The following is a 25,679-nucleotide window of genomic DNA, read 5'->3' as shown; positions in this document are numbered from 1 at the left end:
CTTGTCTTCAGGGTAGCAATGTGCAATTTGATCCTCTCTGGTGATGCTGGGCAGTGGCCACAGCTCTCAGTCAGCCACGCGGTCACGGGGGCAAACAACCAATGCGCTTACAACCATTCTGCACCCGTACAACCATTGTGTTTTTGACTTTCAGTACAGTATTCAATAAACCACATGAGATATTCAACACTTTATTATAAAATAGGCTTTATTGTAGATGATTTTGCCCAACTGCAGGCTAATGTGAATGTTCTGATCATGTTTAAGTTAAGCTGGGCTAAGCTATGATGTTTGGGGCATTAGGTGTATTAAATGCATTTTTGAATCACAGTATTTTAAATTTATGACGAGTTTATCAGGACGTAACCCCATCATAAGTCAAAGAAGATCTGTATGTCTCTTTAGAATAAAGATTATTTTAGGCTGACTCTTTTTTTTTGGCAAAACATCTATTTTTTTTATTGAGTTCATAATAGTTTACATCATTGTGAAATTTCAGTTGTGTGTCGTTTCTTGTCTGTCACCACATAAGTGCTCCTCTTCAGCCCCTGTGCCCACCTCTCACTCCCCTTCCCCTGGTAACCACTGAACTGTTTTCTTTGTCCATGTGTTTGTTTATATTCCACGTATGAGTGAAATCATATGGTGTTTGTCTTTCTCTGGCTTATTTTGCTTAGCATAATAGCCTCCAGGTCCATCCATGTTGTTGCAAATGGGATGATTTTGTCTTTTTTATGGCTGAGTAGTATTCCATTGTGTGTGTGTGTGTGTGTGTGTGTATATATATATATATATATATATATATATATATATATGTATATGTATATGTATACCACATCTTTTTTATCCAATCATCAGTCAATGGGCACTTGGATTGTTCCCATGTCTTGGCTATTGTGAATAGTGCTGCAGTGAACATAGGGGTACATAAGTTAATTTGGATTGTTGACTTCAAGTTGTTGGGTAGATACCCAGCAGTGGGATAGTTGGGTCATATGGTATTTCTATTTTTAGTTTTTTGAGGAACTCTATACTGTTTTCCATAGTGGCTGCACCAGTTTGCATTCCCACCTAGGCTTGTTATTTTTAAGGAATAGCAGACATAGGAGAAGCTCTAAAAACCAAGTATAAGTTACCCTTTTAAAAGACATTTACATTTATAAGGGTGTTTCCCTCACTGTAGCAGGTAGATGGGGATGACTCAACCTCTAGAAACTCAAGCAATAGAGAAGGCAACCACATAAATCTGCATAACAACCTTACTCTTGTTTACTGTGCTTTTCCTGGTAACTTTCAGTGACTGATCCCTCCCACTGCAACATCTTCTTTTGTCTTTAGCTGAAGATGATATTTAAGGTGATGGCTTCAGCTGTTTTGGCATGTTACTCAGTTTTTCTGGGTCTCTTCCATGTATACAGGAGGCATATATGTTATTAAACTTTTGTTTGTTTTTTCTCCTGTTAACCTGTCTAATGTCAATTTGATTATTAGACCAGCCAAAGAACCTAGAAGGGTAGAGGGAAAATTCTCCTCCCCTACAATATATACCACACTTCTTTGGCCATTCATTTGTTGCCAGACACTTAGGCTGCTTCCATATCTTGGCTAATGTGAATAATGCTACAGTGAACATGGGGGCACAAAAATCTCTTCCAGATAGTGATTTTACTTCCTTTAGATATACACCCAGAAGTGGAATTGCTGGATCATATGGTAGTTCTATTTTTAATTGTGGGGGGAACCTCCATACTGTTTTCTATAGTGGTTGAACCAATTTACATTCTCACTAACAGTGTGCAAGGGTTCCCTTTTCTTCGCTTCCTTGCAAACATTTGTTATCTCTTGTCTTTTTGATCATAGCCATATAATGACAACTTTAAAAAACACAATGGGGGCTGGCCCTGTAGCCTAGTGGTCAAGTTCGTGTGCTCTGCTTTGGTGGCCCAGGGTTTCGCTGGTTCAGGTCCTGGGCGTGGACATGGCAACACTCGTCAGGCCATGCTGAGGCAGCGTCCCGCATGCCACAACTAGAAGGACCCACAACTAAAATATATAACTATGTACTGGGAGGATTGGGGGAGAAAAAAAGCAGGAAAAAAAAAAAGAAGATTGGCAACAGTTGTTAGCTCAGGTGCCAATCTTTTAAAAAAAAAAAACTCAATGAAAGAGGGGAAAAAGACCAGAAAGATATACAGCAAAATCTTAGCTGCTAAAAAAGAGACAACAGGCGCAAAATGGAGTCACTTATGCTAAGCCCCAGGCCAGCAAACCAAGACTCAACACCTAGCCTGACTGCAGTTTCAGCCTCTCCCAGGAGTGGGATTTTAAACCAATCAGTCCAGAATTACCTGATCAACACTAGTGAAGTAATCTGCCTGATAAGACTGCCTGCCGTTCCTGGCCTCTAAATGACCTTGCCCAAAACAATCCAGCTCTTTATTTTTATAACTTCCTCATTCTACCCCCTTCCACCTGTTGTCAAAATGGACTATAGTGGAGCCATTTTAAAATGGAGGCAGAGCTGCCTCTCCAGAGAAACTACTGCCTTGCTGTCTTGAACCTGGGACTGGGCCAAACCTTTGGACTGGGCCAAAATGGCCACTGTTTTACAAGCAATTGTTTGGGAAGTCATCAGGAAAACGGACATCTTGATCACAAAGACCAAGGACTGTGGATTTTCTGAAGATAGAATCAATGGCCAATCATTGTTTAGCCAAGACTAGCTTCTGCCTCCAACTCAATTAAAATTCTTTGTAGCACAAACTTCCCTTCTTTGCCTTTCAAAGCCCCTGATTTTTACTCCCTTGTGGGACACTACCTGGTTGATCCTGAATCTCTGCTCCCCAAATTGTGGTTCTTTGATCCCAAATACACACTTTGTCTCTTAAATGCTTTTTTGCAGGTTGACACTATAAAAGCCTTCCGTTTTGTACCACTCCTTGGACTCCCTTCTGTTTACTAGATGGGATGCTGCCTGATTCATGAATCATTTAATAAAGCCAATTAGATCTTCTAATTTACTCCGTAGGATTTTTGGCTTTTAGCATAGCAGAGATTTCTTCTGGGATGAGGGAACTATCAGTGGTTTTTCTTTTGTGCCTTTTCACTTTTCTGTTCTTTCCAAATTATCTAGAACGAGCACAAATGATCTTGACAACCACAGGAAAAAAAAAATACAAAAGAGTGCCTCCCTGTCCTTAAAACAACAAAAACAAAGAATACTGAAGGGAGAGAGGCTGAGGCCAGTCAGGGTGAGCCAGTGGGGGAGGGAGCGAGAGGGGAAGACGAGGCCCGGGAAAGTGAGGGCCTGTTTTGGGGGCAGCTATGAAGCGCTTCCCAGTCATCCTGAGGGGCCATCCTGAGTGGGCCCTGCCCAGCTGCCCAAAGCTCTCAGGCCAGCAGCCGAGAAGTCCTGCTGGGCAGCTTCTGGCCGGTCTCCACGGTGCTCCAGTCACTATCCTCCTAGCGCATCCAGGCCGCCCTCCCCAGACCTCCCTCCGGCCTCTGCCAGCAGGCTCCTTAAGACAATTTAATGGGGACCTGATTCCAGAGAGGCTGATTTTGAGGGGATCATGTTGGGCTTATTGTGTGGTTGGGGCCCTTAAAGGAGGAGAGAGAAGACAGGAAGAGCAGGGAGGGCCCAGCCACACAGCTGGCAGCCAGGCCCAGAGGACCAGCCGGTAGCAATAAGTAGCTTGTTAGCACAGAAGAGAGAACAGCTGTGCTAGATAAAGATGCCTTTATTGTCTCTTCCCAAGATGAACAGAGGTTCTAACAGAGCTTCATTTACCCCCAGACAGGCCGGGAAGAGGACAGAGAGGGAGCAAAGATAAAACCACACCCTCAGGAGTAGAAAAAAGCAAGGTGGGGCTGGGGAGGGACTGGGAGGGCATCAAGAGGGCAGAACAGGGGCTCAAGGAGGGGCTAGGGGGACAAGGAGGGCATCAGGAGGAGGGGCAGGGTACAAAACGGAAGGCTTTTATAGTGTCAACCTGCAAAAAAGCATTTAAGAGACAAAGTGTGTATTTGGGATCAAAGAACCACGATTTGGGGAGGGGCTAGCAGGGCATCAGGAGAGCAGGTCCAGGGCAGCGGCTGGGAGGACTGGGAGGGCCTGAGGAGGGTGGGGTCGGGGCTCACGAAGCCCCGGCTGCAGCAACGAAGATGTCCTGGTAGCCCTTGATCTCCTTGACCTCGTTGCTGCTGATGAGGACTTGCAGCTGGCGGGGTCCAGCTTTGATGGGGTAGAGGTCCAGTTGAATTTGGATGGTGTGTCCAGGCAGTAGAGTCCCAAGCCTGAAAGTTTAAAAGATCCTATTAGAACCTTGAGGAGTAACTGCTGGGGTGGGTGATCGGGTTTCCCCTCTTGGTCGGTAAGCACCTCTCACCCCCTGACACCACAGAGCTCAATCTTCCCTGAGGAGGGTGGGAAGGTGGGGGCAAGGAGGCACCATCCAGGAGACTGAGGGCTGTCCTTTGACCCCATGAGGCACCCCTTATCAGAGACCAGCATGAGACAGGTGGATGGCGATGGTACTTACTCATTTGATATCTGCCCGTCGATGAGGCCACTTCCCTCCAGCACCATCACGCAGTTACTCAGAGCCACCGTTAGGTTGTTGGTGAGGGTGATGTGGACTCCCAGTGCCTTGCCCACCTCAGCCCTCTCAGACGCCTGTATGGAGAGAAGGCAGGGATATTGTCAGCAACTGGCCTCATTTCTGCACTGCAACTCAGTAACCTCACTCGCCCTTCCCTCTGTTGCCCCCCCAGGGACTGCTTACTTAGAGCTAAGAGCTGCAGGTGGGAGAGAAGAATATGAGCTGAGAGTATTCAGGGTTAATACATATCCTGGTCTGTCTTAGAAGGTCACAATACTTCACCTCAAATGGGAATTGGCACGAAGTGGAAATCTGTTTCCTCTCCCACCATCTAGTTCAGGATGGCAAATAGATTTCAACTTAAGTGCCAGCTCCAACCTGTTCGTTGTGGCTAATAGGAATGCTGTGTTAAACAGGATCCCGAGGACAAATCCAGAGTCAGTGAGACAGTGATGATTGATTAGCAGTGTCTGACACAGGCATGGGATAAGGAAGTGGTGTCATGTGTACCATCCATGTGTCATCAGTAAGGTCAATCTGAGGCTGAGGTCACAGAATATGTTAATGGCAGAGCCAGGACCTGACCCAGGTGTCCCAGGCCTAGCCAGGATCTTTCCCCCACACTGCTCTGTCTTCATATACATGAGCAGACACACTCTGAGTTTTTCCAGGTGCGTTCAGTGCATCACATGTGAGGTCTGTGTCATTGGGCAGCAAGGCCCTGGCCTCCAGTGGGAGGCAGGGATTCAGTCTGACTCTTTTCTAGTGCCCTGGTGCCCAGGGCAGTGCCAGCCAAACGATGGATATTCAGTAAATGAGTGTTGAACTGAAATGAGCTCAGACCACCCAGATCATATTGGGCGCACGTTCTGGCTCAACCAGAGAATCGAAGAGAAGGAAGAACACATTCTGACTTCTTTGGAATCCAAAAGAAAGCAGCAAGTCCCTTGTGCTCTAATGAGAGTGTCAAGGTAGAACAGTAGAAATAACTTTGGAATGCAGCATAGTCACACAAATCATACCCTGATCCCTTACCACTGGGGACCAATTAATTGCCTACTTGGCATCTGATGTGTTTGCCTCGGATCCTGTTGTAACCAGCCCTTGGGTAACAGGCAGGACCCTCACCTCAGCACCAGGCCCTGTCTGCACTTGCCATTCTGCCCGCTGTTTGCCCCACCGTGGAGGCTGCCCAGCATCACTTGGCCTGACAGGCTGACAGCATGCCTGGGTGAAAACTGTCATGTGGCCATATAGTTTATGAGACGGAGCCACTCAGTTCTCGTTGTGGGTGGGGGTGGGGTGTGCTGTGGAGGAATCCACCAGCTGCAAAGCCAGATGGGACTGGGCAGTGAGCAAGTCTTTCAGAGAGGGCCGGGGAGGTGGGGTAAGGAGGCTTCAGGGGAAGAAAAGCCCTGGTAATAGGAGATGGCGAACTCGAAATCTGAGGCTCACCTTTCATTTGTTTCCCTCTTCTTTGTCACCCCCATCTTATCAGCAGTCACCTTTTGAATTTGGCCTTGTGGTCTCTCTCAAATCTGCCTCCTCTATTCCATCTCCCAGTCACTGTATTTCTTGTCTCCTTTGTTCCTGCAAAGCTATTTCCTTACTTAAAATGCCCTCATCTCCATCTCATTTGTCTACACAGCGTCTTCCTATACATCCCCTGCAAAACATCACCCGCTCTGGGAAGCCTTCATGCCCTGCCCTGCACTGTGCACAGAGCACAAGAGAACACACTGCGCTTTAATCATCTGATTGGTGGTTGAGGCAGGGACGGTGTCTCATTCGCTGCTGTATCCCAGCCCCTGGGTAGAGTGAGTCGGAGGGCCCCTGGGCCTCATCTCTGCCCAGATGCCTTACCTTAATAGATAGGTGGGGGGGCTCCAGAGAGATATCTTTTAGGACCAGCATGGACCTCCCTGTTTCCTTGACCTTGGCGATGCCAGACACACGGATTAGCTTTTCATCTGTCAGCTTGTTTCCGTAATTGTTGAAGGGTAGCAAGAGTGGCCACTCTATCTCTAAGCACAGACAAAAGACAACTTGAGTCCAGGGAAAGGGTCTCTGAGAGAGAGAGGGGTGGGGGGAAGAAACATGTATGTGAGAGAGAATGTGTGTGTGTGTGTGTGTGTGTGTATACGTGTGTAATAAAGAGACAGACAGTGTGCTTACCTACCCACTGCCCCGGGAGGTCACTGCTATGTTTCACCTGGTGGGATGGCGCCAGAGATACAGCACCTGGCATTCAACCTTCTGCCAACAGCAGCTTCACCACCCGGCATGTGTGTGTTGGGGGTGCAGGGTCTCTGTGTAATCTGCCTGGGCCAGCCCAGCTTTGTTCACGGCCCCAAGGCTCCCCTCCCTTTAGGTGCCTTTCCAGGCCTGCCTCATACTCACCCTGCCCAAAGTCCAGGTTCAAGTGCACTGTTTGCCTCCAGAGGGGCTCCCGGGCGCCACCCTTGTGCAACAGGGCCTGCGCACAGAAGCGCACCTCCAGTCTGATGGGCGCTCGGGGATGTGCTCTGTCTGCCACCCTCCGGGCATGCAGCTTCAGCAGCAGGTCCCGGCCCCACTCAGGCATCCTGGCCAGGTGAAGCTGCAGCTGCGCCGGCTGATCCTGAAAGTCCCCGGACCCCAGCAGATCCAGGAAGGGTGAAGAGGCCCTTCCTGGGCCCAGCATTTTCTGGGAAGCCTTCATGAACACAGATCGCTCCTCAGGGGATCCTGGCAGAAAGGAGAGCCAGGAAAGACATCAGTGGGGAGGAGTCGAGAGGCCAAATGACCTTCTTTGGGAAAGAAGCCACCCAACAACTCCCAGCTCCCATTCCAAAGTCCCAACCACATGATTAGCTGCATAAGGAGGCAATACGGTATCATGGCTGAGAACGTGGGGACTGGTGTTGCTGGGTTCAAATCCTTGCTCTATCACAATCCCTTAATCTCTTGGGGCCCAGTTCTGTCATCTATAACCCAGGGATGTCTCCTTGCTTCATAGAGTTGCCAAAAATTTGGGTTAAATGAGTTGCTGAATATAAGCACCCAGTGCTGTTCTTTGTCATCAGTATTGCCGCCATCATCACTATCATCATCGTCAAAGCCAGAGGCTTCTCTCCCCCACCAGCATCCTCACTTCTAGAATATATGCTCAAGCCTTTTAAACAGATCTTCTCGCCCCTGGGGGCTACTCAACATTCAGGCTTAACCCCAACTCACCCCAAACTGTGGACGTCTCTAGAAGAGTTGCTATGCACCAGAGATGCTGTTCCAAGTATTTTCCGTGTATTCACTCATTTAACCCTCACAACAGTCCTCTCAGGTACTGTTGACCCATTTTACAGATGAGGAAATGGAGGCACAGGGGTGCTAAGAATGTGTCCAGGCTTATATGACGGGAACACGGCAGGGCGTTGATTTACTCAGGCAGCTTGACTCCATCCTGGCCTTCTTCACAGGGACGTCTACTCCCTTCCACAGACCCAGGAGCCCTTCCCCCCTTGAGCCTCCCCCTCTCCCCTTGCTGCCACCCCCACTGCCATGACATAAGGACACCATGATGTGACCCTAGGATAGAGCTGCAGATACAATAAAGGACTTTTAATTTAATTTGAATTTCAGATAAACAATGAATAATTTTTAGCGTATGTCGCATGCAATATCTGGGACACACTTGTACTAATGAAATATTTGTTTATCTGAATTTATCTAGAATTCAATTTAACGGGGCACTCTGTATTTTTATTTGCTAAATCCAGCCACCCTACCCTGGGGCCACATGGCCAGGGTCCAGGAAAGCCCTGGGAGTTTGCCATGAAGAGGAGGTGATTAAGTGGTGATGGTTTTAATATGGGAGCCACCTCCACTGGGAGGCAACACACAGAAGGTCATACTGGCCCCATCCCCAGGTCCCCAGGAGCCAGGCACCTTCTGGGTACTTGTAGGAGCTGGTGATGTTCTGGCGCTGGTCTGAGCCTACCATCTTAGTGCTGATTTCGTTCCCGATGGAGCTGGTGTTATGGGCCAGAATTTCCTGGGCCTGGCCATCCCCGAAAAGCCAAATGACTTCATCGGCATTCACCTCAGCGTACACAAATGGGGTGTCATAGGGCAGCTGGACCTCCCCTTCCTTGATGGCCTTCACGGAGGCAGGGCCGCAGCAGAACAGCCCTGTGCAGGGAACAAGGGTTGTGGACGGCTAACACGGCTGCTGACACACGGACCAGGGGCAGCTGGTCGCGGCCATGGGAAGTAGGGAGATGGGATGGGGAGGGGCAGTCGCATTAAGACCCTCATCTGCAGAGTGCTTTCCAGTTCCCCTTAATTCATCTGATCCTCACAGCTACCCTGTGGAGCGGCAGTTACCATCATCATCTTCCCCACTTTGCTGGTGAGGAAACAACAGAGAGGTCTAGTGACACATCCCAGTCACCCAGCTGTCAATGGCAAAGTTAGACTCCTGACATGAAGTTGCCTCTTCTGTGACTTTGGGAAAGGACGAAGTGGGGAAAGCACAGGTCTTTTCTGGCCTCTTGCTCACGTCGTCAGTCACCCTGATCGCCCTCCACGCGGAGCCCAGACCCTTCCACAGTGGTCACTACTCACCGCTGCTGGTTTGCTGGGGAGTGGGGTCTAGAACCTGCCACCCATTGTATCCTGGTGGGAGATCTTTCCGGATCATCCAGCATTCATTCCAGACGTGGAAATTCCTGCAGACAGAGTAAGGAGACAAGGACTCACATTTTCAGAGTATTTGCCAGGTATCAGACACTATACTGAGTGATTTACATCATTGTTTCTTCCCTTTTGATTTTTACCTTTTATTTGGAAGGAATTTCAAGCTTACAGGAAAGTTGCAAAAATAGTACAAAGAACACCCATGCACCCAATTCATCTATTGTCAACAATTTGCCCCATTTGCTTAATCATTGGCTTTCTCTCAGGATGGATATGGAGATTATATACACATTTTTTAATTCAGTGCGTATTTCCTAAGAATAGGGGTCTTCCCTTACATAATCCTGAACAGTTATTAACCTCATGCATTTAATATTGTTATAATACTCTTATCTAATTTACTGTCTATATTTCGATTTTGTCCATTGACCCAATAATGTCCTTCACAGCATTTTTTTCCCACCCAGTCCAGGATCCAGTTTATGACCACACATTGCACTTAGTCCAGTAACCTTTGTCTCCTTTGATCTGGAACCGTTTCTTAGCCTTGGTTTTATTACAGTGACATTTTGAATAGTCTTTATTTATTTTTACAGAGGGGCCCTCGATTTGGGCTTGTCGGGCATTTCCTCGTGGTCACATTCAGGTTTGTATTCACAGAATTCTACAGAAGTGATCTATCCTTCTTAGACACACCTCTGCTGATTGAAGCAGAGGGTTTTAGCCATCAAGGAGCTCAGAGAGGGAGGGGGCTCCAAGGACAGCAGCTAGTTCTCACGCAACTCAAAGGTTCTTACCTGGAAAGTGGCTGGAAAAGGAAAAACAGGAAATCAGATTTGGCGTAGAGCAGAGGAGAAAGGAGCCAGGGGAAGAGACTAGAGATACAAAAACAAAGGGACACAGAGAGGTACACACACACAGATATACACACATCTACACATGCACGCAGAGAGGGAGTGAGACAGCGAGAGGAAGTAGCATACAGAAGCAGCAAGTCCAGGCTTTGCCCTGACAGGGAAACAGAGAATGGTGCAAACAGAAAGACTCAAAGAAGGAAGAGTAAGATAAATACAGATTTTGAGGTCAGTATTCAGAGGACACAAGTCTATTCATTTGGTTGTCAGCTTCAGAATCTTATCCCCTAGTCATCTATCTCTGAAATGAGTTTGATATGATGATCTAATTAACCGGAACAGCCTCCTGGGTTGAGGAATTACTCTGGGAGCGTCAGCAGCAGTATATGGGGCAATATTGCCTGAAGGCCAGAGAGAACCAGGTCAGAGATATCCCTGCTTGGGATGGAGCCAAGATCTGTTCGAGACAGTGGCCCTTACCATATTTTGTCTTGTTTCTGATTTGGCAGCATCTCTGCATTTCGGTTATAGTAGGTGTCAATGGTCAAGTTCCCATCCGCGTTGTGTGCAGAACGGAAATTGGAGACAACACGAGTTGGAACACCTAAGCATCTCATTACTAAAAGGAAGAAAAGCATGGGGAATCACTGAGTTCTTTTCAAGCAGAATCATTGGTTTCCCACGCATACTTTCTAACTTTCTAGCTGGAGGAGAGAAAGAGAGCCAAGGTTTCTGCATATCCATACCTGTAACCCTGTTATACTTAGAGCACCGTACCCAGGCCCAGAGCTCTGCTGCCCACCTGCCCTATCGATGATCTCCATTCCACCAGAAGAAAGAAATTATTTGACGGTCACTTAAAACCACAAGTAACAAATCAATTTTCATTTAGAGCTTTATCCATTCAGTAGTTTTCCAAATTAAGAACATATTTGATAAATAGGAAGAAAATTTCAAACTTTAGGCCTGTGCTGTGGCCAGTTTCAGAAGACAAGCTGTGTAACCTTAGGTAAGTGGCTGACTTCTCTGGGCCTTAGTCTCCTTGTAACAAAATGAAGAGTTGGACCAGATAATTTTCAGTTCTGTAATTCTAGATCTGTAATTCTACTGAAAGACAAGGATTTGGAGGAGGTAAGAAAGAAATCAGAGAATGGATAGAAGGGCAAGATAGACAGAGGTAAGTGCAAACTGTATCAGAGACAAAGGGAATCTGTGCGTACAGAGGAAGCAACCATCTTTGATAAGGCAACAGTACCCTCTTGTGGCTTCTTAGGATAGTGCTACAAAGGCTTTTCAAAGCTGAGTTAAGGTTTCACAGATCTAGTCACACAAAGCAGACGTTAACCCGTCACCACCACCACACACACACACCTGCCCAGGGCCAGGTGAAATCAAGCCAGGTGTGACCCTTATAACACGGGTCCCCACCTCTGCCAAAGAGGCAAGGGGTTTGGAGAGAGGGTTATCCCACCCCTCTCCTACCCAGGAGGAGCACACGATGCCTACCAGGCTGCTGGGAGGGTTAAAATGCTTTGAAATGTAAAAGGACTTTTGAAAGCGACCAATCCTTTTGCTTAAATTCACTCCAGAGCCCCGAAGGGGCCACTTGTCCTCAATCACCTGTCCCCTCCCAGCACAGCTCCTGGCTTTTCACAAACCCTTAGCATGGGCGAGAGCTAGACCACGGCTGCAGGCGGCCAGAGGTAGCCTGGCAGGAGCAGCTCTCCCTTCACTCGAGGGCCTGGGAGTGCGAGAGACCTGGCGGTGGAGCACACAGCCCCAGACCTTCTCCCTCTTATCCCAGGTCTACAGGCCGGAGCCCGCCTCCATGACAGCCGCCTCGCCAGGGACTTCCCAGCCCAAGGCAGATTGGGAATACTAAATGCTGGCGATGTGCTGAGCATTTTGCAGTGAAAACCAATAAGCAAAGTGGGGTCACTTGATCTGAACACTCAGATTTAAGCTTCTCTGTCTGCAGCTCCTGTACATAACTGCCAGGCTCTGCTTTCCCTCTCAGAAAAATCTAGAACTTTGTCTTCAGCCCTTATCGCTATCCTCCCGGTTCTGTGCTCCCTTATTCTCCAATTCAGAATCGATGCACTAGTTCAGCAACCGTTTATTGAGCGCCACAGGGTAACAGGCAGCACTGCGTAAGGCTCTCCTGCCTTGCACGGGGTGGTGGGGAGACAGGCAGTCACCTCAGGACTTCCCGTCTTTCCCTCCTCTTTACAGATAATCTGATCAACGACTTTGCACTGAATTGTAAATAACTGATAACGCATAAAACGGCTGATGCTCCTTAAGGGTGGTTAGCAAAGTAGTAAATTTCTCATTGTAAATTCCTCAAGAATCTCTCTAAAAAGTATCTGGGAGCTGCCAGCTCTGCCTACAGGTGAGATGAGGCTGTCCCAGACCATCTGCCTGCACCTCAGGCTTCCCCAAGCAGTCCCTGACTCCAGGCCTGCCTGCAGGTGGCAGAAAGAAGCCAGTGTCACCTGCTTTGGGACTATAGGCTCCTGTATCCGAGTGACCATTTTAATGTCTGTTCCGTCAAGGAGATTGTGGAGTGATTGCAACAGATCACTTCCCTCCTGGGTAAACGTGCAGGGTTCCTTGAGACTATAGAGCATGCTGGTTAAGAGCCAAGTACCCACCACTTCCTAGCTGTGGGGCTGTGGGCGAGCCACAGTTAACTCACATGAAAATAGAGATAATCAGAGTCTGACCTCAAACGGTTACCTTGATGATTAAATGAGTGGTTCTGCATTCCCACCTCCCCCTTGCTCACCGGTGCACATAACAGCCGCAAAGACCCAGCACTGCCCGTACATCACAGGCTGCCCGCCCCTGGCTGACCACTGCCGCAGGATGGCCACGCTGCCGTTCCACTCCAGCGGGCTGACCCCCATGGAGTAGTCCTCTCCCCAGTTCCCCTGCAGCACGCCTCTGTCGTCATTGCTGTTGATCTGCAAAGAAGAAACAGGTGGGTTTCCACAGTGCCTTGGGGAAGCTCAGACTGTCCTCAGATGGGGCGGGCAAGCTTCTGGCCTTACCATGGCACTCACCACCCTGCAGACATACACCACGTCGTTCCTCTGGGAGCAATCTTTGGATGGGTTCTTTAAGAAGTACAGGCTCTTGTTCAGGATCTCAAAGCAGATATCTATGATGTCCTCTTCAAACTTCCAGGAGGTCGCAAGGGAGAAAAAAGAAGAATAAAAATGTCCAGAATTCTGAAACTTCAAGTTGATAACCCAGATGTTTAGGGATGGTGTGCACGTGGTGGGGGTAAGGGTAGGACTAAATATCAGACAAGGTCCTGCCTTCAAAGACCTTCTAAGTCAAATTGGGATTGTATTAGATGCAGAATTCTGAAAAACTAACCAGGGTGGCCCTGATGGAAAATACAAACAGTATTCGGAGAGATGAGAGATCCTTGCCGACTGAAGAGATCAGAGAAGGCGATTGGAGCTAGCAGGCTTTAAAGGAGGAGGTGGACAGGAAGAGAAGAGGGAGGAGGTGATCATGTGAGGTCTTTGAGCATGATGGGTGCCACCGACAGGGGCTTAGCAGTTCTCATTTCTGGAGGACTTGTGAGAGTAGGAAAAGATCAGATGGATAAATATAGGGCCAGGCATGGAGGAGAGGGAGAAGAGTGTGGGGAACCTTGAAATCAGGTAGAGGATTCAGTGCTGATGCTGTGAGCACAGGAGAAGCCAGTGTAGGCTCATGACATACGTTTACAACATATATTTGCAATGTATGTCGCAATCCTTTTGGCTGCCAAATACACTGGTATTTGTCTCAGTTTCAAAAAATTATACTAGTTGTCGCATTTGGAGAACGCGGAAACTGATCTTCCTCATCAGGGCTCCCTGCTTCCTCCTGACTCTGCCCTCCTGGTGTTGGACAGGGTTGAAAGGGCAGTGGGAGCCAGGGGGAAACCACACGACCATGGTTGGCGGTTGAGAGGGGAAAGTTGCCCAGAGCCAAAGGTCCCCACTCTGTACACTGACTGGATATTTGATGTTATTGAAGAATTGCTGTTCATTTTTTCAGCTATGATAGTGATATGATAATCATATCATGTGATTATGATAATGTGGTTAAATTTTTCAGAAAGAGTCATCATCTTTTAGAGCTGCATTCTGAACTATCACTGGATTAAATGACGCAGTATCTGTAATTTGCTTCAAAAAATCCAATGATGAAGTGGGAGGGATGAGGGAGTATAGACCAAGGATCACCAAACTTCTTCTGTAAAGGACCAGATAATAAGTAGTTTAGGCTTTGCAAGTCATATAGTCTCTGTCTCAACTACTCAGCTCTGCTACTGTGGCATGAAAGCAGCCACAGACAATACCTAAACGAATGAGCATTGCTGTACTCCAATAAAATGATATTTATGGACACTGATGTTTGAATTTCATATAATTTACATGTCACAAAACATTATTTCTTAAAAATTCTTTTTCAACTGTTTAAAAAAGATGAAAACCATTCTTAGCTCATGGGCCATGCAAAAACTGGCAGTGGGCCACATTTGGCCCATGGGCTATAGTTTGCAAACTCCTGGTGTAGATGAAATAAGATTCGCCATAAATTGATCACTATTGAAGCCGAGAGATAGGTTCATTGGGGGTCATTATAGTACTGTTGGATTATGTTTTAAGGTTTTCATATAAAAGACTAAAAACTAAAAAGGAAAGGTGTCTCCCCTTCTTCCTTGCCCCCTCACTGGATGGGAAATTGGTCCGGCACTGCACATCCTGACTTTTGTTAGCAGTGCTTTGGGAGCTAACGGTTGTCTAAGGAGACCTGCCCCAGGCCCACCTTCAGGAGACAGCGTTACCTGCCCGTAGTTCCAGGGCCGGGCGGTGATGAGTCTTTTCTGACCCTTGTAAACAAAGCCGTAGTCCGTCAGGATGTACTCCCGCAGCAGGGCTTCACTGGGCAGGTGGACATCGTCCTCTGAGTGGTTGAGAGCAGCGGAGGGGGAAGAACCCCAAACCAAAACACAAACAGTAATAAAATTAAAAAACAGTAAAGACAGTATCTTGCCGGGTAATAGGAGAAGCCATGGAATGATGGTGATAGACATCAAGACTGGACCCCTTAAAACTATGTGCTTTTCTAGAGACCAGCAATATAATCTATAGATAATGATTACATTTTCCTGATTATAAAGGCAGCAAACTTATTGTAGAGATTTGGAAAATACAGATGAGTTAAAGAAGATGATGAAAATCGCTCATCCCCCTATTCAGAGTCACCCACTATTACATTTTGTTGTATTCTGGCCACTGTCTCTTTCTCTGTATGTATATGAAATACAATCGGGATCACGTTATATTCCATTGCCAAATCTATTTCACTTGTGTCACACCATGAACACTTTCTTCAGCCCATTAAAAATTCTTCGCAATGCTGCTTTCTAATGAGCCTATGATAATATATTGCATAGATATGCAGCGTTTTATCTTCTAGGCTTTCTAAGCAGAACCTCATAGAGTGTTCCCAATGGATCAGGTTAACATTACAACCCATGAGCAAGTCACACCTGCACTCCAAGGGTTAAAAAGCAGGATGAAAGTCCCCAGGGGGTGAGTTGAGCTGTGACCCTGGCCCTGAGATATCTCTATCTTCAGAGTGTAGGAGCCAATGACTGCATTGGCTGGTGTGAAAAGGGAGACAAAAAGCGAGTCGGAGTCAATGGTGAAGTCGGAAGCACTCCAGACATTCCCTTGTCGGGCCTGGGTGAGTGAGAAGATGGCTCGCGTTCCCAGCAGCTCCATGGGTGCTGGTCCTGTGTAAGAGAGAATGACCCCAGTGTGAGGCTCAAATCTATGTGACATGATTCCATGGGCACTGGAAGGACCCTCACCATCTCCCACCTCACCGTCTCCCACCACTTGCCAATCCTTTTGGTTTAAGTCTTTTACAGCCACTGGGTGTCCTTGGGCAAGCCGCTTAAGACCTCTGAGCCTCAGTTTTTTGTTTGTTAAATGGGATAATAATAGTACCCACCTGAAAGTCTTGTCATGGGGATTAAATGAACTAATGTGTGTGAAGTTTTAGCGCAGTGCCTGTTGTACATTTAAAAGTTGGCTATGATCATAACTTGAGTTTGCTGAGTTGGCCAAATCTTTCTTTAACAGCATTAATATGGTGCTGAACACTAATAGGGTCCTGGGGATCCCAGCAGAAGAAAAGGAAGGTGGCTCAGAAAAGGAGAGGCAGGGACCAAACAGGTGAACTTTGCCCTGGGGCCGGGCAGACTCACCAGTCTCAGCTACGAAAGTGATGTGGTCGGTCTGGAACTGGAAGGGTCGGTTGAAATGCAGTTGGAGCGTGAAGAGCTGGCCCCGGCGCACGATGAGCCGCTTCAGGCCCATCTCCTGCGTGTGATGCTCCTTGTTGTTCCTGGAGCTCTGCAGGTCCACGGATCTGAGCTCCAAGGCTGCCACTGGGGGAGAGTGGGGGATGGGTCACTGCCTAGCTGCGGCTCCCTGGGCTCAGCATCCCCTGACAGCTTCTCAATCATTTCTTCTCAATCACTTAGGTAAGATTCCTGTCCAGATCTGAGCCCTCTGCCCTGTCCACCCTGCCCTCTTGTTTAAAAACAGTCTCAGAGGGCAATTTAGCAGCCCTGGCCCGAGAGTAGGAGGACAATGATCCCAGTGACCTCTGTACCTGGACCCAGAGCCACAATATTCAAGAATTAGGGACCCAGAAAGCAAGTCATTTCCAGACAACTGACACTTAACCCTTGAAGTACCGCCACATACACTTAACTGCTTTTGTTGACAATCTTTCTAAAAATTACTCTATTATCCTGTTGAAGAAAGAGCATATTAGGATTTTGTATGAATTAAGTCAACGAGCTGACTAGAGGCTGGGACCTCAGCCACAGGTAAGCCCTGCTTTGGGATACTGAGGGGATGGGAGCCTCAGGGTTACTTGTCACTTATTTCTTGTTTCTCAGCCATGTTCTGGGTGTATGAGGTCACTGACTGCTTCCTGGGGTGTGACTGTATGTGCACAGCTAGCGTGCAGTTTAAAAGCTCTCATAGCATAATGGGCAAGAGTACAGGCTCTCAGCACCTCAGCTGTGAGACCTTAAATGAGTCACTTAACATCCCTAAATTTCAGTGTCCTCAATTGAAAAATGGAGACAATGGTATTCCTATCTCGTCAGGTTCATGTAGACATTCAGTGAAGATTCACATGTAAAGATCTTAGTATAGTGGCAGGAACAGAGTAAGCACTCAGTAATCATTAGTTGCTCTTAATATTAGTAATAATGCAGCCTCGGGTTGCATTTGCTTTGCTATTTTTGCTGGTGGTATTTATTGCATTTACTGTCAACAAAAATCCACTAGGTCTTTCCACTAGTAGTACATCAATTTACCTCAGTAGTTCTCAACCAGGGAAATTTTGTCCCCTGGAGGACATTTGGCGATGTCCGGAGACATTTTTGGTTGTCACAACTTGAGGGAGAGGCTGCTACTGGTATCTAGTTGGTAGAGGCCAGAGATGTTCCAAACAGCATCCTAGGGCAAAACTCGTGTGTGCTCCCAGCCAATTTTTGTGCCATTTGCATTTTGAATGTCCACATAGGTTCTTAATGTTTTTGCTAAATGAGTCCACTTTGATAGTTTCAGCCCATCTTTCCTACCTGGCTGGACTTTTTGAGTCCCAATTCTTTCACCAAAACGCTTTACCTTGCCATCTGGGAACTGACTAAACTGTCTTCCAGGTCTTCGTCCAAGTCATTGGTAATAAGATGATTCTAAGCATGAGGGCTTAAGTCAGCAGCCAGTTTCTTCCAGGTTAACACTGAACCATTAGGAAATGGTCTAAGTATAGCTGTCAACTAGCTTTGACTGCAGCTAATTCTTTACATGAGGAAAGTGGATCAGGTGTTTTTAAATTTCCAGTCTAAAATCAAATCCAGCTTTCATATTTGCAAATTTCCCACAAATTTGTCAAACATCCGCTGAAAACAGAATGCACACGATGGTCCCTCGACCCTCCTCCTAGTAACAGTCTTCCCTTGATGTAGACTCAAACATGAAGTACGGCATCAAATAGTACAAAATTTTTAAACCTCTTCATGTAATTTACGCACTTAAATAGTTGTATTATTGGAAGCAGAAAATTCTGGGCAAGATCTAAGATAGATGCCTTTGAATTACTTAACAGCATTTTTTAAACAACAGGTCCTTTCCATTAGTAGTTTGTGAAATCATTTTAGAGGAATATGACCAATATTTAAAAAGAAAAAAGAATAGAATAGAAAATATCACACTGAAAGAGCAAGTAAAATTTTATGTATAACTGGGTCATGATGTAAACTGTGGGTCATAGTCAAAAGTTTAAAAGGAACTGGCCTAGATCCTGTTAGAAACTGGTTGCAGCTCATTTGTTCCTGAGGGCCCTGACATTTCCTGAGCTTTCACAGAAAACCCCTCTGCCCCGTACAGAACACCCCGTGGCCATTCCACCCTGAAAGACCAGACACCCAAAAGAGACAGTGCAGAACACGCAGGAGTGCTTACGTCACTTCTACAGGAGGGGACAGGACTGGGGGCAGCCTTTTCCTGACTGCTGGTCACAGCTCCAGGCAAAATTTCTAAGGGCAGCCAGCCCAATTTTCCCTTTACCCAGGATGACTCTTGGTTTGGAAGAAAAGGGGAGGAGGATAAAGGAAGATGTCTTCCTCTCCACGCCCAAAGTCACAGGGCACAGAGAAAATTCATTCTCCACTGCAGACTCAAGAGTTTTCTTTTTCCTTCCATTTAATGTAATTATGCATCTGGCTCACTGAAGTGCTTTTCCTGTCAGGGAGACAATGACCTCAGAGAACAAGAGGGAGGGCCTTCAAGGGAACAGGAAAAGAAAGTCAAGAGGATCAGGAAGAGATTCCACAAAGCATGAAGTCAAGCAGAATCAATTAGTAAAAACATGTCAGTGTCTACAAGGCCTTCTTGGCTTGGCCACCGGCCCACCAGATAATGAGGAGTAAGAAAAGAGGTAAGCCCCGGCCACAGGACTCTTGGCACTTGGCTAATATAAAGACAAGGATATTAAAGGATCAAAATATATCTCCATATATTATCAGCTTAAAAAAAAAAAAAAAAAGGAGACATTAAAACAGCCATCAGCCTGCAATGAGTTCTGAGATGTGACATGTTTGCTCTGAGAGATCAAAACGTGAGGCAGCCCTGCTCTCAACAGGCTCCTGCTCTCCCCTCAGGTCTGGGCTCAGAGATAACCACCGCACAGGCGCCTTCTTTGACCACTGAATGTGATGCCCCACCTCCCACCCTGTGATCACTTGCCGTCACAACACCCTCTTTCTTTTCTGCAGAGCACTTAACAGTATCTAGAATTAGTTCCATGGAAGCAGAGACCTTGGCCATCTCACACCTGCATCCCCCATGCCTAGAATGGAGCATGGTTCCTAATTGCTAATTATTATAGTTGATATTCTCTGAATACTTACTACGTGCCAGGCACTGTCAGAAGCATTTTACACATCTGAAATCATTTATGTTTTCACAACCACTCTGTGATGGAGGCATTAATATTGTTCCTAAGACACAGGAAGGTGCAGGACACAACTGAGACTGATACCCAGGTAGGCTGGCTCCAGGGCCTGCCTTCTAACCATCACAATCTCCTGCCTTCCCCGTGGGTGCTCAGGGACATTTGCTGAATAGATGCCTGCATGCATGTGTGAAGTACAAGGAGGATAATCTGGCAGGAGGGCAGTGGGGCCGTAGGGAAGAGAGGGAGAAAAGCCTGGGAGGGCAGCAGGGCTGGGATGCCGCTGTTAGGGTCAGTAGTAATGGGTGTACCTGTCCCTGATGGGACGATAAAATGTTACAGCTTTCTGAAGGAAATTTATCGATACTTATTACAAAATAAAGGAAAGCCTTAAAACATAAATACCTTTGATCCATAAATTACCTTTCTGGGAATTTTTCCTAATTAAATCATCATTTGTGTATAAAAATGTAAGCATAAGGATGTTCAATGCAACCCGAATGTCCTGCCATGAATTGGATATGTAAATTTTATTTCTCTCATCTTGATGTAACCAATAAAAATGACACAGGATATGGGGAAATAATTTATGAGATATTAAAAAGTAACATAAACAGACTGAAAAACAGTATGTTACAGATTTTTAGGTGGTGAAATCATGGGAAATTTTTCTTTCCTTTGAGTTTGCCGGTGTTGGCCAAGCTTTTGCTTTGAACATGTATTCCTTTTGTATTTAAGGAAAAGTGTTATTTTGATTATAGTCAGGTTTTTGAGGAGTGGCATGATCAAAGCTTTATTCAGGATTAATCTAGCTGTGGTATGTAGCCCAGACCGGAGGGAAAAAAGACTAAGAGGGAAGGGCAGTGAGAACTCTGTTGCAATAATCTAGGCAAAAGGCTAATGAAGATGTAAACCAAGGTGTTAGTAAGAAAAAGGAGAGAGCACCTTATGTGTGCGAGGGACTGGCGTCCAGGGCATGTGGCAGGCTAATAAACACTTGTTGAAATACCTTGACATCCAGGGCTTCCTAAGGTCCCAGCTAGTTTGGATGAAGACTGGGGCAAGTTAAAAAATCCACCGCCAACAATGTTCTAGGCAATCAGGCTGCTGGTGAAGGCCTGGAAAGCTCCAGGCGGAGACGGCAAAGGGTGAGTTATGCCCAACACAGACAGCACAGAGAGTTGGCACCTGCCACCAAATGTCAGGTGGACTCACTCCTTTTCTTGTCCCTGCGTTTAGTCCAGCTTCTCTGTCAGTGTGTTTTCTTTTTGCGCTTCTCATTATTATGGTCATTTTGGGACTTTGACAAATACTTCATTCTTTCTCATTTCTTCCTTTTTAAAAAATGTGAAAGGGTACATCTGTGTGAAGCATATGAGGATTCCTGTGTAATGAGATTACTGCAGAGTTTTCCTGTGCCTCTTTAAATGTGCAAGAATATAAATGTCTTACAGCGATGCATTGCTTAACGATGGGATACATTCTGAGAAATACATCGTTAGGAGATTTTGTCACTGTGCAAACATCATAGAGAGTACATACACAAACCTGGATGGCATAGCCTACTACATACCTAGGCTCTATGGTACTAATCTTATAGGACCACTATCATATATGCACTTGTCATTGACTGAAACCTTGTTATGTGGCACATGACTGTATTACCTAATCAAGTCCAAATTCTTTAGCCAAGCATTCAAAGCCCTCCACAATGTGGTCCCAACACATCTATCCTATCTTATCTCCCAATAGCCCATAAATAAACTCTGCTTCACTTGTGTCATGGCCTCCAAATAGCTCATGCCCAGCTCTCCCTCTTGACAGTCCCTGCCCTTCCCCCATCTCTACATGTCCCAGTTGTCCCCATTCTTCAAGCAAAACTCAGCATCTACCTCCTCTATGAAATCCTTCCCAAGTGTTTCAGAACAAGGAGATATCTCACCACCTGTAACAATAGTTTTATGTCTAGCTGACATTTACTGAGTGTTATTAAGCTCCAGGCTTCATATGCATTATCTCCTTCCATTCCTACAACTACCCAACAATATATTATTAACTCAATATTACACATGAGCAGACAGAGAATCAGTGAGGTTGAGTAACTTGCCCAGTGTCACCTATCTAGTAAGTGGCAAAATTGTCATTTAAACTTAGACAGTTTTTTGAAATATATAGCGATGTGCACCTGAAATTTATCTAATGTTATCAACTAATGTTACCACAATAAAAAACAAAACAAAACAAAACAAAAACCTAGACAGTTTAACTTCAGAACCTAGCTCTTAACTTCTGCCTGAGGTGCTGGTCTGGAGGTTTTCACTTTTTTTTTAATCAAGTGAGTGAATATCGGTTTTTTTATTCAAATGAAAACATAATAAACAGACCTAAGAGGAGCTGCTCTGGTGGAAGCACTGGGTAGGAGTCCCCTGGCTTCTCTCTAGAGCCTTAGGGGTCCAAAAAGCACAGTGAAAACCACAGTGCCATGTCAACCTCTGCATCCTAAAATGCCAGCAGGTCAGGGTACAACCAGCTCCAGGACCCACGTGTTCTCTCTCCCTGCTCTGCAATTTCCTACACTCTGCATTTGTCAGTTAACAATGTACTACTATGTTGTTTCTTTGAAACATGATTTTCATTTAATGGCATCTACATGATTAACTATATTGTTTGATTGTCTACACCCAGTACTCAGCAATTCAAACAGGATCTGGCAAAAGAAAAGTGTCTCTAGGCTGATGACACAGGTTAAGTCATTAGGTCTTTTGCTGCAAATGTAACAGGGATTAATATCCATAATATATAAAAGTTGCTATAAATATTAAGAAGTCTTGCTATAATCAGAAATGCAAACAAAAGTAATGAGATCCCATCTTTGATCAATTCAAAAATATTTTAAAGAATAACAATAACATATTGTGAAGGTTTATAGAAATGGACTGTCTCATATATTGATGGTGGGGGTATAAATTCATAGAGACTTTTTAGGTAAAGTTGGTTGATATTGAAGGGTAGCAGAATATGCCATCCCAAAATACGCCACTTTGGCATAAAGATTATTTTGAGCTGAAAGCAATTGAAAAGAAGCAGATACAAGAAAAACCCTCTGCCCTCCTCCTATTTGACTAAAAGCAGGACACAAGTTTGTAAAGGTGTCCTCTCTCTCATATCTACCAGGAAGGACAGAAGTTAACCACTAGAGAGTTCTGGATCCTCATCAGCCCAGAGATGGCACCAGAGGAATCTACATAACAAACTATTAACTAGCCCTTATCTTCCATTAGCTCTCCCCCATATTTACCTTCCTAGAATTTGCTGCCCTAAAAACTCAAAGTCTTTTTCCTTTGTCTTCTCACTTCTCTAAAACTTTATTGTTTTCTTGTCAAGATGCTGTACAAGCCCAAGTTCTAACCACCCCTTTGAGTTACCCATCACTGAGAGCTCCCATGTATATGTGCAATGCACATGTTAATAAACTTCAATCCGTTTTTCTCTTGTTAATCTGTCTTTTGCTGGTCTGATTTATAAGTCCCCTGCCAATGAACCTGATTGGTGGAAGAAAAAAAGACGAATTTTCCTTCCCCTACAATAGCCATCAAAGCAAAGTGCATATTGTCTTTGATCCAATAGTTCTTTTCGAAATCTTTCATATAAAAAATATTTGCACACATATGCGAAGTTAGATCAACAAGGATGTTCATTGCAGCATTGTTTTTAAGAGCAAAACATTGGAAACAATCTAAATGTCCATGAATAAGGCATAGTAACAAATTAAACAAATTGATAAATTATGAAATAAATTGTTCTTATGTGCCCAGAATGGAAAACTACAATTCATTACAATTTTTTGATAGACCAATTTGCACTGGCCTGCAAAGATTTCCAAGATATATGATTACGTTGTTAAAAAAGCAAGTCATCAGTTAGTATGTAGTATATGATCTCATTGTATAAAACAAATAATTTTATATAATCTATTGTTATTTGAAAGCAGTTAACCAAATTGTTAATAGTTCTTTCCTATGAGAAGGAGCGGGATTGGGAGTACATTGTATGTAAAGGGGGACTTTTTTTTTACCCTAATAGACAAACATTTTATAACAAGCATATATTTTTTGTTTAATTAAAGCATACTATTTTAAAAGATAATATAACATTTTAGGCTTACTGTGGTTGGTGATAACTGAGGACAAAAAATACCCTAGAATTTTGTACAAAAATACCCTGGAATCTAGCATCTGAACAAGCCTCTTGAGGCTTCTCTAATAAACTCTGGCTTGTATTAAAATACCATGTACATCTCTAATTTCTAATAGTTTGTATCATATATAACTTAGAACACAATCTTAAGAAATACATAATCCACCTTACTGCCCTGTCCCGGCAGGCCCCATGTGACTGCCTGGCTGGCACAGCCCACTAGGCCCTGTTCTCACTCCCAGCGGCAGAGCAGCAGGGGTTCAAGGGGACCCTAAAAGGGGCCTGAGTTCAGAGGGCAGGAGCAGAAACTCTCTAGGGGAGCTGAGAGCCAGAAGAGAGGCTGGACCAGGAGAATGTTCTAGGTCCCAAGAGGTGGTCCTCCTGCAGCTCCAGAGTTAGCCACAGAAGTGGCCTCCCAAGTACCAAGGGCACCTGGTAGTAAAGGCCAAGGTTCTTGTGGGCCTCCTCAGACTTCCCAAGGCTATTCCAGTCCCAAGATGTTAAAGAAAAGATCGTCCACAGCCTCAGGGTTAAGCTGAATCCATTCAGAAGAAAATGAATGGCTCTATGAATTATGCCCCAACGTCCGAAAGAAGGTGAGGAAATGGGAGGAAGGAGCCACATTACACAGTGAACCATCCACATCAATTTAGGCTTGCCTGTCTCTTCTGTTCACCCCTAACCTCTCAAAACATCTCCCCTCTCCAGACTCAGCCCCCCAGAGAAGTTAGATTCCCAGTACTCACCCTGGTCCATCTCCTTCCTCCTTCTGTCAGCCAGAGCCCTTCAACTCATCAGTATTAAGATACTAGATCTAATCGCCTCTCTGGGCAATTACAGTCATCATGCGAGAACCTTTCCTTCCATCCTGAGTTGGGTGGGGCTGCCATTTCCTCCTCCTCCTAGTACTCCTCCTGCTCCTGTTTCCCCGTTGTTCCGGGTATGTCTTAGCATAAGGAAAAGAGCTTCTGTCTAAAGTTTTTAAAAAAAATTACTGAGGGGTTTGTTTCCATGGCTTCCTCTTTAAGCTGAGAAGACTCAAGTGATGTGGAAGGCAACGCTTGGTTTGAATCCGTCCCTTTGTGCTTCTGTCACTTCAGGGCTCGGGACCACATTCACTCTAAGCCATCTCAGTCTGGTGTCAGGCATCACTGACAGTCATCGTCAAGACGGAGATGAGTAAGGAACAGAGCCGCCCTGAGGAACGTCACGCACAAATGGTCCTGAAAACGGGTTTGAACAGCCCATTAGGACCCAGAGACCTTTCTTTGCATCTTAAAGAAAAACAAAGTTCATTGAAGTGGTGAATTATTACACTATTGATTAAAAATGAAGTTGATAAAGTTTCCAATGACAAGTAGAAATACCTATGATATAATGTTAAATTCGAGGGGAAAAGCAGGATATAAAAACAGTGCCACTTATCTCAATGGTGTAAAAAATATTATTTATACAGATAGACCCATTTTTAAAAGACGGAAGAAAATATAGTAAACTGATTGTCTAGGAGCAGTGAGGTTGTGAACGATTGTGACTTCCTTATTTATACTTTTCTGAATTAAAAAAAAAAAATCCACAGTGGGAGGGTAAGATGTGTTTAATCAGAGGAAAAAAATATTTTCAAGAGAAAGTAAGAAAAGGGGTAGGAGGACCATAGCTGGGGATCCGGACATGTGTGGTTTACCAGATTCACAGTTTTAAGGAGAGAAGCAGAAGAATCTAGTCTTCACTCCTGGGGGAAGAATTTAGTTTGGTAAAAAGAACAGTGCAGCTGAGAAAACAGAAAGAATTTTACACATTT

At 45.4% G+C, this 25,679-nt stretch overlaps 1 protein-coding gene across 3 annotated transcripts; it reads right to left on the bottom strand.

The window, feature by feature from the left end:
* Positions 1–3,720: 3,720 nt before the first annotated feature.
* TGM7 (transglutaminase 7) lies at positions 3,721–25,101 on the bottom strand. 3 transcript variants are annotated; one of them, XM_003363598.5, is made up of 13 exons: positions 24,625–25,101; positions 16,413–16,595; positions 15,690–15,935; positions 14,982–15,100; positions 13,183–13,311; positions 12,918–13,095; positions 10,610–10,748; positions 9,204–9,307; positions 8,526–8,768; positions 7,002–7,328; positions 6,465–6,625; positions 4,542–4,675; positions 3,721–4,296 (listed from the first exon to the last, which is right to left on the bottom strand). In XM_003363598.5, the coding sequence occupies exons 1-13, from the start codon at positions 24,632–24,634 to the stop codon at positions 4,137–4,139; spliced, it is 2,133 nt and encodes a 710-aa protein (XP_003363646.1). In that variant the 5' UTR covers positions 24,635–25,101; the 3' UTR covers positions 3,721–4,136. The 3 variants fall into 3 exon arrangements, with proteins under 3 accessions (XP_003363646.1, XP_070094409.1, XP_070094410.1); XM_070238308.1 differs by lacking the exon at positions 8,526–8,768 and having other exon boundaries at positions 24,625–24,751; XM_070238309.1 differs by lacking the exon at positions 15,690–15,935 and having other exon boundaries at positions 24,625–24,751.
* Between the last annotated feature and the right edge of the window lie 578 nt (positions 25,102–25,679).

This window comes from Equus caballus, chromosome 1 (assembly GCF_041296265.1).
Source record: "Equus caballus isolate H_3958 breed thoroughbred chromosome 1, TB-T2T, whole genome shotgun sequence".
Classification (NCBI taxonomy): Eukaryota; Metazoa; Chordata; class Mammalia; order Perissodactyla; family Equidae; genus Equus; species Equus caballus.
The sequence above is the reverse complement of the archived record's forward strand: the minus strand, read 5'-3'. Positions and strand labels throughout refer to the sequence as shown.

Bases quoted from the DNA above. Each gene is read 5' to 3' on its own strand.
- TGM7 (XM_003363598.5), bottom strand. The intron at 9,308-10,609 runs GTAAGGGCCACT...CTCTGTCTGCAG, and splicing joins CAGAAACAAGACAAAATATG to GAATTTCCACGTCTGGAATG. The intron at 4,676-6,464 runs GTAAGGCATCTG...CTCTCCATACAG, and splicing joins CCCCCCACCTATCTATTAAG to GCGTCTGAGAGGGCTGAGGT.